Source organism: Ovis canadensis, chromosome 19 (assembly GCF_042477335.2).
Source record: "Ovis canadensis isolate MfBH-ARS-UI-01 breed Bighorn chromosome 19, ARS-UI_OviCan_v2, whole genome shotgun sequence".
NCBI lineage: Eukaryota > Metazoa > Chordata > Mammalia > Artiodactyla > Bovidae > Ovis > Ovis canadensis.
In genome coordinates, this window is record NC_091263.1 from 63495986 (window position 1) to 63507175 (window position 11190).

The 11190-nt window shown below is 63.0% G+C and overlaps 1 protein-coding gene across 1 annotated transcript; it reads left to right on the forward strand.

Annotated features, from left to right (window-relative positions):
* Positions 1 to 624: 624 nt before the first annotated feature.
* Positions 625 to 7861, forward strand: DUSP7 (dual specificity phosphatase 7). The gene is made up of 3 exons (XM_069561450.1): positions 625 to 1308; positions 2768 to 3202; positions 5828 to 7861. Exons 1-3 carry the CDS (start codon positions 792 to 794, stop codon positions 6133 to 6135), a joined length of 1260 nt encoding a protein of 419 aa, XP_069417551.1. The 5' UTR covers positions 625 to 791; the 3' UTR covers positions 6136 to 7861.
* The last annotated feature ends 3329 nt before the right edge of the window (positions 7862 to 11190 follow it).

Sequence of the window (11190 nt, forward strand, 5' to 3'; positions counted from 1 at the left end):
GAGGGTGGCACGGCCCTGAGCCTTCCTACCTTAGCTGCCTAGTCCTGCTTTCCCCCTCGGACCTGCTGGAGTGAGACGACCCCTCAAGGTCTCCAAACGCAGAGCCCTCTTTAGGACTGTGCAGCCGCCTGAAGCGGTGACAGCCTAGGTGCCCAGGGAATGGCACGGAGTAGGTGTTCAGTTCCCGTGTGCTGAACTCGCTGGGAGTTGTTCATGAATCAGTGGAGTCGACAGGACTTCGGCTCAGCTTGATCGCCCCTTTCCTCCGCTCCATCCCCGGGAGACTGCCGGAATGTAGGGGAGAGGATCCCTGGAGCGGGTCCCCCGAGGACAGCTCTTGGGACAGGCACAGAACTGGGAGCTCCGGGATAGGACCCAGGAGTGTCTTGGTTGGGCCTCTGGGAGAGTTTTAGTGGGTTCTGAGCGGCAGCGCTGAGGCCGAGCGAAGGCCAGGGGGCTGGTCTCCGGGCTTAGGGCACCGCTCGCGTGCCCACAGACCCCGTGGGGAGGGGCGGCGGAGCAGCGGCGCCTTTAAGCTCGGGAGCCGCGGCGCGGCCCCGCCCCCCCCGAGGACGCCTGGGCGCGCGGCCGCCTGAGACGCTGTTTAATTGGGGCTGTCAGGCCGCGGAGCGCGCGGAGGGCCGGGCGGGACGGAGGCCGGGAGGCCGGGGCGGCGGGCGAGCAGCTCGGTGGGAGGCGGGCGCCCGGAGACGCGGCTGGGGCCCGCGCGGCCGGGGCGCCGTCCCAGGGCAGGGCTGCCCGGCCCCGGCCCCGGGCCGCCCGCGCTCCCCATGAAAAACCAGCTCCGCGGCCCCCCAGCGCGGGCGCACATGTCGGCCTCGGGGGCGTCGGCGTCTGGGGACACCGGGGCGGGGTCGGAGCCCGGTGCGGGATCTGGATCTGGCGCCGGCACCGGGGCAGGCGCGGCGGCGGGCGCAGGGGCCATGCCCTGCAAGAGCGCCGAGTGGCTGCAGGAGGAGCTGGAGGCGCGCGGCGGCGCGTCCCTGCTGCTGCTCGACTGCCGGCCGCACGAGCTCTTCGAGTCGTCACACATCGAGACGGCCATCAACCTGGCCATCCCGGGTCTCATGCTGCGCCGCCTCCGCAAAGGCAACCTGCCCATTCGCTCCATCATCCCCAACCACGCCGACAAGGAGCGTTTCGCTACGCGCTGCAAGGCGGCCACCGTGCTGCTCTACGACGAGGCCACGGCCGAATGGCAGCCAGAGCCCGGCGCTCCCGCCTCGGTGCTTGGCCTTCTCCTGCAAAAGCTGCGCGACGACGGCTGCCAGGCCTACTACCTCCAAGGTAAGGGCGGCAGCGAGACCCAGTCTGGAATTGGGGCGCTCCCGTGGCTCCCGGATGCCCCCGACGGAGGCGGCTTTCTCTCCCGGTGCCCGGCCTGTCCAGCCGGCGCCACGTCTCCCCCGCTCGCATCCTCCCCTCCAGGGCTCCCTGCCCAAGCTGTGCGGGTGTAGGCTGGTACAGTAGCCCCCTCTACGTCCCTTTCCGGGCATGATCCGAGTGGTCTGAACAAACTTTTCCCCACTTGGGCTTTCCTTTTTTCCCCATTGTTGGGGCCATGGTAGCTCCCAGGTTCCCCCCTGAAGCCCGGCAAAGGAGGGAGGGTGCCCTCCTGGGCACCAGTTCAGCTCCTCCAGCCTGGAATGGGTGTCCCTGGAAGGCCAGAGTTAGGACAGGAACCTTTAATCACCACCCTCAGCCCTGCCAGGGCAGAGGGAGAGTTTGGGGGACTCGGAGGATCCCCATGTGGGGCTTGTCACTGGGGAATCGCCACCTCTTGGAAGTGCTTGGGGCAGGGCTGTAAGGAGTGTCCCTTGCCCCAGCTTTGGTTTTCCGAGACCCCCAAGTCCTTGGCCAGCCACCCCAGAGGTGGTGGAAGGGGGAGGCAGCCCTGGGAGGCGAGTGACTGCAGCCGGTGTTTCCAATTAACATTCCAAAATGGCCTCTTGCTGGCAGCGGGGCGGGCAGACGGGAGGGGAGGGGAGGCCTGCGGCACCCTCGGGCGCAGGGCCCATGCTTAGCTGCAGCGCGCTCCCCATTTCTTGTCCCTGTATAGCCCCCAGCAGCCTCCCCTTCTGTGGGTCCAAGGCCAGGGTCGGGGTACCTTGAGTTCTAAGGTGGGTTATGGAGAAGAGGAGCCAGGACCCCTTTTATGAACTTGCTCCTGCTGGGGGACAGAACCAGCTGATACCTTCACTACCCTCCCTGGCAGTGGTGGGGAGTGGGGGCAAGCCCCGGATTCCCAGTCGAAGGCCCAGGCCCTCTGCCTCGAGCTGACCCAGATGCAGCTCTGGCCTGTGATCTCTTCTGTAAGAGGGTTTGCAAACCCAGAGGTATTGGCCTGAGATGGGGTTGTTTGCTTTCCTTTACTGCTTAGCAATTACTGAGCACCCATGGGTGCCTGATGCAGGGGAGCTGTGGAAGAGGCATGGGCTGGATTCTGTCCTCGAGTGCCCTAAAGTCAGTGGTGTGGCTGGCGCCCTGAGGCCCTATGGGTTAGGGTATGGTGCTCAGGCATGTTACTGTACCACTTGGGGTCTCAGTTTCCCATCTGTAAAGTGGGCCACAGGACAGATGAGAAAGCGGGAGAGAGGGCACATGTGTAAATACTCTGCACTGCCTGTGTTGCCCGTTGCTGGTGGCGGGCCCTTGCTGTGGAGAGCCCCGTTTGGGGACACTGGCCAGTGGCCCTGTCGGCCTCACGCGGGCCCTGTCCACCCCTACCCCCCGCCCGGGGCCACAGGTGGCTTCAACAAGTTCCAGACAGAATACTCGGAGCACTGCGAGACCACCGTGGACGGCGCGTCCTCGCCCAGCGGCTCGCCGCCCGCCGCGGTGCTGGGCTTGGGGGGGCTGCGCATCAGCTCCGACTGCTCGGACGGGGAGTCAGACCGAGAGCTGCCCAGCAGCGCCACCGAGTCGGACGGCAGCCCCGCGCCGCCCAGCCAGCCGGCCTTCCCTGTTCAGATCTTGCCCTACCTCTACCTCGGCTGTGCCAAGGACTCCACCAACCTGGACGTGCTCGGCAAGTACGGCATCAAGTATATCCTCAACGTCACGCCCAACCTGCCCAACGCCTTTGAGCACGGGGGCGAGTTCACCTACAAGCAGATCCCCATCTCTGACCACTGGAGCCAGAACCTCTCCCAGTTCTTCCCCGAGGCCATCAGCTTCATTGGTAAGAGCTCCTGCGCTCAGGCAGGGGGGCAGGCGTGCGTGTCGAGATGTGTGGGCTCCGGGTGTCGCCCGTGCCTGGCTTGGGTACCTCTGGGCCTGTCGAGGCTTGTGTGGAGCCCTGCGTGTGCCAGCCTGTGCCAGTGGGTGTACCAGGGCCCACTGTGAGTCACCGAGGCCCTCGGGGCCAGAGCGGGGCCCGGACCTGCGGGCTCTCCACAGCTGCTGGAGCAGCGTGGACTCTGCTGTCCAGACACCTTGGGTTTTCTGGCTGTGCTGTTTGGAGCTCAGACCTCCCACGGTCTCACTTGCCCTGCGTCACACCTCGGCACGTGTTTCTTGAGGACGGGCTGTCACGGTGCCTTTGGCCCCTACTGTGCACCTGAGGGGGCTGAAGGGTAGTCTAGAGCCAGAGGCCCACCCCGACCTGGCAGCTCTTGGGATGTGCTGACCCAAGGAGCCTTGGGGTGGCTTCAGACGTTCCCGGCAGCCCGTGGGGCTGGCTCGGTGTCCAGGCGGCGAGGGGAGGCAGGGGAAGGCCTCCCCCACATCAGCATGCTCTGCCATCTGGCTCCGCGCCCTCTGAGCCCCTGCATCCGCAGCCTCGGCTGACTCGGGCTCCTTATCTCTGACCTCCCTGCCCGCTTCCTCTCGGCCAGCTGGAAGCAATCAGTCGGCAGGTCACCGTCCCTGGCTCGGCCATCCCCGGGATTCAGGAAAGGGATACGGGACGAGGGGGTGAATGTAATCTCTGAGGCTGGTGACCAGTGTTCTGCCCAGCCTCCGGGCAGCGTTTTCCCGCTGGCGGCTGTGTCCAGTGGAGGGCGTTTTGGTGTCAGCTGGGCCGGGCTAGCTTTAATAACAGGAAGTGGGAGGCTTCCCCGCCTCATCCGCTTACTGGGAACCAAAACTAGGTGCCTGGCTGGGAGGAAGGAAGGAAGCTGGGGCGGGGGAGGGGTTGTGTCAGGGGCTATCCGAAGCTTCCCCGCTCTGCCCTGAGGACGTGCCCAAGAGGGTATGGGTGCCACCTCAGCACTCGTGGTCTCCCCAGCGAGGTGTGGGGTGAAGGGGGTGCCGCACGACTTTCCAGGGCTGAGCCTGATTTGTAGGTGCTTTTCTCCTCCTTGAAGGCCCCTTTACATCAGGGGAAGGGGATAGAACAGGATATAGAGGTGGGGGGAACCGTGCTCCCTGTGTCACAAGAGAAGGAAGTGAGGCTCAAAGACCCCACAGGACTCGAGGACGGCGGGGGCAGAGAGGGGATGAAGCACCGGCCTCCCCAAGACCCAGCCACACCCCTTAAAGAGCTAAAAATAAAGCCAGCAGGAAGTGGTTTTACTTGGGATCACCTGGGTTTGGGGACCAGGCTTCCCCATTATCTTGGTGTATCACCACCACTGGAGGCTTTTCTCCACCACCCCCCTTATCCTGCCCCAAATTTCAAGGTCAGACAACGTGTTCCACGTGAATCTGTGGCGTCTGTCTCTTCCCCTGCTGGTCTTGCCCCCAGTCGGTCTCCAAGTCTGGATGAAGCACCTACTGCATCTTCAGCCCTGGGAATCCTCACGTGGGGTTGGGAAAAGGGATGTCGTGCCAGGCCCGAGACAGTGTGCGCCCCCGGGGAGCAGTCTGTGAACCTCCGCACCTCCTGCAGGAGTGGGCCCGGGGCTCAGGCGGGAACCCCGCGGGCCCCAGGGCTGCCTCTCATTCATATCTGTCCCCAGCACGGCCTTGGCACAGCGCTGCAGCTGCCCTCGGGTCTGGTGGGGAGAGCATAGGACTGAGCTGGTCAGCGGCTCAGCCAGCATGTAAGCTCCGACTGCGTGTCAGGAGCCTGGCACCACACTGGGGAGGGTGCGGGGAGAGCTGACGGAACTTGAGTGGCTGTGTTGGGAGGTGTCACTGGCACACGGGCCGGGGAACAGTGGAGGAAGTGGGCTGGGTGGGCCCCACTTAAGATCCACTGGTGAGGCTAGGCGTGGCTCTGGTCCCCCATCTATTCAGGAGCAGGACTCAGGCCCCCGGGGACTGGCTGGGCCCAGTCCAGAGCTGAGCTTTGCCCGCTGGTCCCTTGCGGAAGGGCCTCCATGACGCCCATGGCCCGAGGAGGCTCTCGGGGCACCCCTGGAGCTGCCCCAGGAGGTGGGCTAGCAGGGGTGAGTGCTGCGTGTTAGCAGGAACCCTTGTGTTGCCTTGTCACTGCGTGTGTCTGCCTGTCTCATTTACAAGATAACCTTGGTAGCCATGCTGCAGATGACCCGAGAGGACGCAGGTGACTCCTCGGCAGATCACACCTAGCACACAGTTCCAGCAGCGGGAAGACTGGCAGCAGGCACAGGGCTCGTGGAGCCCTCCCTGGGCTCAGATCTCTCTAAGGGCCCTGTGAGTAAGCAGGTCCGTCCAACAGAGCAGAAACCGAGGTGCAGGCGTATCAGCTGGAACTGTGGCAGAGCCCCGCCACGGTCACGCTCTTGACCTCGACCCCGAGTTGCTGTCCCACCCGCCTGGGACTTCACCAAGTCCCTCGAGAGTCGGGCAGCACCAGTCCCTTGCCGTGCCCCTCTCTGTGCCCGCCCCGCGGGGGCTCCCTGGAGGAGGCACCAGCCTGACCCATGCCCATGTATTGCAGACGAGGCCCGCTCCAAGAAGTGCGGGGTCCTGGTGCATTGCCTAGCGGGCATCAGCCGCTCGGTGACCGTCACGGTGGCCTACCTGATGCAGAAGATGAACCTGTCGCTCAACGACGCCTACGACTTTGTCAAGAGGAAAAAGTCCAACATCTCACCCAACTTCAACTTTATGGGGCAGCTGCTGGACTTCGAGCGGACGCTGGGGCTGAGCAGCCCGTGTGACAACCACACCCCCAGTGAGCAGCTCTACTTCTCCACACCTACCAACCACAACCTGTTCCCACTCAACACGCTCGAGTCCACGTGAGGCCGGGGGCATGGGGCGACGGGCCAGCCCCCCCCACCCCGGGCCCCCACAGGGCCCGCCGGGAGGGCCCAGGCCTGCTGCCTCTGGCCCGAGGAACACAGACATCACCTGTGCCCAGAGGTGAGCTCCCCTCAGCGTCCCACAGCCAGGCCTCCGCCGGCAGGACTTCCCGGAGGGGCCCAAGGCGATCAGACACATGGCTTTGGGAGTCCCTCGGGGCCTCTCCTTGTCCCAGGACACTCCTTTCTGCTGATGGCTCAGCCAGTTTGGCTGTTTTTTTAAAAGACACATCCACGGACCTGAGTTTACTTTTTACTTTTGGCAGGTAAACCCAAGCTCCCTGGAGCAGAGAGCGTGTTGAAGCTCTGCTTGATTGTTCCTTTTTGTAATGGAAAGTGTTATTTTCAGGCTATGTGCAACAGTGGATTGTATAAACCAGTATTTCATCCCTTTCTTGATCCAGTGAGAGAGAGAGAGAGAGGTGTTACCAGTTTGTTTTTCTTCCTATTTCAAACAGCAATTCTTGAGTTTTTGTTTCTGTTTTAATGGAAAAGACAAACCCCACGTTGATCTTGACCAAATGCACTTTGCACATGTGTGAAGCCTCCGTTTCTGCAGCGGCCCTTAAAGGGGTGGTTCACTCCTCCCGGCAGGGGTCTCCCAGGCCTGGCTGCATCTCCTGCTTCGCGGAGCCCAACCTGGCGCTGCATTCGCCTGTGATGACCGCTGTGAGTGGTGGGCTGGACGGGTAACCTTTGCCTTCTCTGCCCACCCACTTGCCCTCTGCTGGTCGCTGCAGACCACCCCAGGCAGAAGAGGAGGCCACCAGGGACTGCCAAGCAGTAGCATTAACCCTCTGGGCTCAGCCCCGAGGAGGGCCCCAGGCCCTTTTTATCCGTACCCACTACTTCTGTCTCTCTCTCTCTGTTTCTAGCTGAGGGTGCAGGCCCAGTGGCTGGGGAAGTTTAGGTGGAGGGCGCAGCCCCGCCTCCCAGGTCTCCTCCCCAACCCTGGTTGTTGCTTGGGTTCCAACCGCCACTCCCAGCCCCTCAACCCGTGGAAGCCGGCCCTGTGCTTGCTTTGCCCATGCCTTGGATTAAGAAACTCACATCCATTTCAGTCCCGGGGGGTGGGGGGTGGTGGGGCAGCAAGGGCAGACAGGGAAAGGGTCGTGAGGCCTGTCCATCCCGCCACCCAAGCCCGCTGTCCGCAGAACAGAGCCACGGGTTCCGGTATCCTCCCCAGTTTTGTTCCTTCTCCAAGCTCCGTTTTCCTGGATGGTGGAGCTGCGTGGGGGCCCCGGGGAGGGCTGGGGGTCCCTGAGTGAGCCAACACTCGGCGTGTGAGCGAGGCCACGGAAACCCTGCCCCAATGCATCTTACCTCACAGGGCTGGTTTTCAGGGATTCTTCAAGGCAGCAGGTGAAAAATCTTGCCACAGTTAAGAAATTGACAAGAAGCTTCCATGCTGTGTACATGGTTCTCTTTCTCTCTCTTTTTTACCTTTGAGAAGAAAAACCTAGAAAAACGCACCAGATTTGTGTAAATGAGGGTATGCCAACAAGGGTGGCCAGTTTTGCTTTATGACCTTATGAAGGAAGATTTGTGACCCTACATACACACACACACACACACACACACACACACATATATATATATATATATATTCCCGAACCAGCAACGGGACTTTGTTTATATTGCAAATAAATATTATTTTTTCTTTAAAATGAGTGGTGTCTGATAAGGGCCAGGGCAATGAGGAGAAGCACTATGGCCATGTCCAGGGGCCTGCTGGGCACTTACTGGGACTGGTCAGAGGTGCCCAAAGCTGGGAGGAGCAGCTGGGGTGTGGGTCGGCAGGGACACTGGGGCTTTGGCCCCCTGGGTGACAGGGAGCGAGGTGTGGAGACGTTCTGTGCACCAAGGTCACACAGCAGAGCCCCTGCTTGCCCAGACACACCCAGCGTTGCCCACCTGGACGCTGCCCAGACTGCCCAGCCGCCCTAGGTCCTGACTGGCCCCCACAGCCATGGCCCTTACTCTTGCTGCTCTTGGGGATGGGACATGGGCTGTGCGTCTGTCAACCTCACTCCCCCCGCACCGTCCCTAGGATGCCTGCAGGACCTGATGCTGGTCAGTGAGTGGGCCAGCCCCGCGGGAGCCAGGTCCCTCAGCCCCCCGAGCCACAGCATCCATTTCTGTGCGGTGGGGCCAACACACCCCGATGCCCAGCGCACTCCCGTTCAGGCACGATGGGCCCCTCACCTTCATTTCCTGGTCTTGACCTGGGCCTACAGGGAGGCCTGGTCCATGCCTGGCTTCCTCAGGGCAGCTGAGTGGCAGCCCTCCAGGTGGGCCCCTCTGGAGGCTTCAGACTCAACCCTGGGGGGAGCAGGGGACACGGAAGGGGCCGGGAGGGGCTGGAAGGCCATGGCCCAGGGAGCGAGGCCCCCAGTGGGAGACGGGGAACTGGGAGCCCCACTGCAGGGGCGTCACCTCTGACCGAGTCGGCCCCAGTCGGGAACTTGGGGGTCTGGGTTGCTGATTCCCGTCTGCCCGTCTCTGCTGCCCGCCTGGCATTATCCCTTCTGCTGTGGCCAGCACTGGACCAGCTCCAGGTGGCAGGTAGGTGGGCACGGTGGGAAGAGTGAGTGATTCAGCTGCTTCCTTAGGACTCCCCACCTTGGGGCCGCCAGGCTCCTTCCTGTGTCCCGCCCCATCTCGCCATGAGTTACATCCAACGTCCAGTCTCAGCCTCACTCGTCTGTCGTGAGGGCCCCATGGTTCGAGCTCCAGCTGTGTGGCTGTCGGCCTTCTCATCTTCCTTTCTTTGGCTGCGCTGGGTCTTGGTTTCGGGACTGGGGATCTAGTTCCCTGAAGGGAGGGAACCTGGGCCCCCTGCACTGGAAGCATGAGGTCTCAGCCACCAGACCACCAGGGGGAAGTCCCCAGCCTTCCCATCTTTAGAACTGGGGAACACCAGGCCTGAGGGGCGGGAGGAGGCGGTTCTCACAGCATGGGCAAAGGGGCGGGGGCTGCTTTTGCTCGTGGGCTCCCTGGGGCCTGGGTCCTTCTGTGCCAGGGGCAGGCAAGGGGGTGGGGGCCTGAGCAGGCAGAGACTAGACCTTTGTTCCTTCTCGCTGCCCTCCGCCTGGGCTGGGGAAGCCCGCGGGTGCTGGGCTGGGGGCTGGGCCCTTGACAGCCTGAGTAAGTGCCTGGCAGTGCCGGCGTGCCCAAGCACAGGGCTGGGGGGGCAGGGGCGGGGAGCGGCAGTCTCCTCCGGAGCCAGTCCTCCAGCCAAGGGCTGAGGGGCAATGCCTCCTACGCAACCCTAGGCCTGGGGGCCTCTCTGACCCTCTGTCCTCATCTGCAGCAACACCCACCTCACTGCCTGCCTGGCTGAGATGGAGACAGAGGGACAGGGTGTGGCTGGAGCCCTGGGTCCTTGCTCTGACCTTGGCCCAGGCCACACCCTGTCCCCACGTTGGGTCCCAGGTCATGCCTCATGGGCCCTCACTCTTGAGCGCTTGCGATTCTAGTCTGTTTTGGCCGTGCTGTCCCGCCGCCCCGTGGGCACCGTCCATCCCAGGCGTCTGGCTGAGGTCTGGCCGCCAGCGGGGCTCAGGGGCGCCTGGCCCCCTCTCTGTGCCCTCAGTCCATCTCTCTCCTCCTGACCTCCTTTTTCTCGCCTCCCTTTGGGTTCCTGTTTCTGTCCCCATCTCAGCCCGGGCCCCCAAGGACCCCCTCATCCACTTAGCGTTCTCGCAGGAGGATCTGAGCCAATCACTCCCTCACTTGCACATTCATCCAGCAGCCGTTTCCTGGGCCGACTGGGCACATGTTCCCAGGAGTGGGAACATGCCTGAGGGAAGCTCAGTGATGTCAGGCTGGGTGGCAGGATAATGGGGCCTCGGCTGTCCTGTGATATATGAATCAGGTGAAACAGCAGGAGTGACTAAGGCTGGACACAAGAAAGAACTTGCAACCTGTGGAGGAGTCACCTTGAAGTGGGTGTGACAAGGAGCCCACAAAAGAGATGAACTCTCTCGGGGGGTCCTGCGCTGGGCCTGGGGCAGAGGGAGGCCGCCCTCAGGAGAGGGGCCACTCCCCTTCCCCCAGGGCCGCTCCCCAGAGTGCAAACACAGTCATCCCCACTGAATGGGGCAGGGTGGGGGCAGGCAGCAAGACTGTGCTGGAACCTGCCGCCACCGCCCGGCACACGCAGGCTGGTCCCCGGATGCCGTGTCTGCAGCGGGCAGGCCCTCCACATCAGCGCCGATGTGGCCGGGAACACTCCTTAACAGAAGCCAGAGACGCTGAGCAGAAGCAAGGCCTGCCCACCCTGCTCCCCCAGTCTTCACACCCACGGGGCTGGGAGCCTTCTCCCTCTGGCCCTGTGGAGGACCAGATCCATGGGCGCGTGTGCACACACGGCCCCCTCATTTCTCAGGCAAGGCAAGCCCAAGCAGGTCTCAGGGTGATGAAGGAGCCGCCTGCCTCTGACTCCAGCCTCCTCTCATCAGGGTGTGGCCAGTGAGGTCATCCCTTCCCAGGCAAGGCCATTATAGACCATCATTAGCGACTCCCCAGGGGTAAGATGAGGCCTCAGCCCCACCGTCTCTGGCTGTGGGCCAGATGAACCCTGACGGATGACAGGGGACGCCAGCCCCTGCCAGATCCACTTTGCTCAGGCAGGCTGTCCCCTTCCGAGGGCTGCTCGTCACCTACCTGCAGGGGTCGGGGGTGGAGGGGGGGTACATCACCTACCCCCACGGCTTCTGTGCATCTGGAGGAACCCCATCCACCCGCTCCGCACCCACACCTCCTTGTCCAGTCCCAGGGCCCTTCCGCCCCTGCTGCAGGCCAAGGAGGAGTCACAGCCCCTTCTCCAGGGCTGGACGGGCCGGGAGGGGAGTGGAGGGATGTGGTCCAGAGGACAGGGGAGCCCCTAAAGAGCTTTAAGCCCAGGGCTGGCAAGATCTGGTTGTCACTAGAAAGACCCCCTAGAATGTAAGTCAGTGCAGCTACTGTGGAAAACAATATGGAAGTTCCTCAG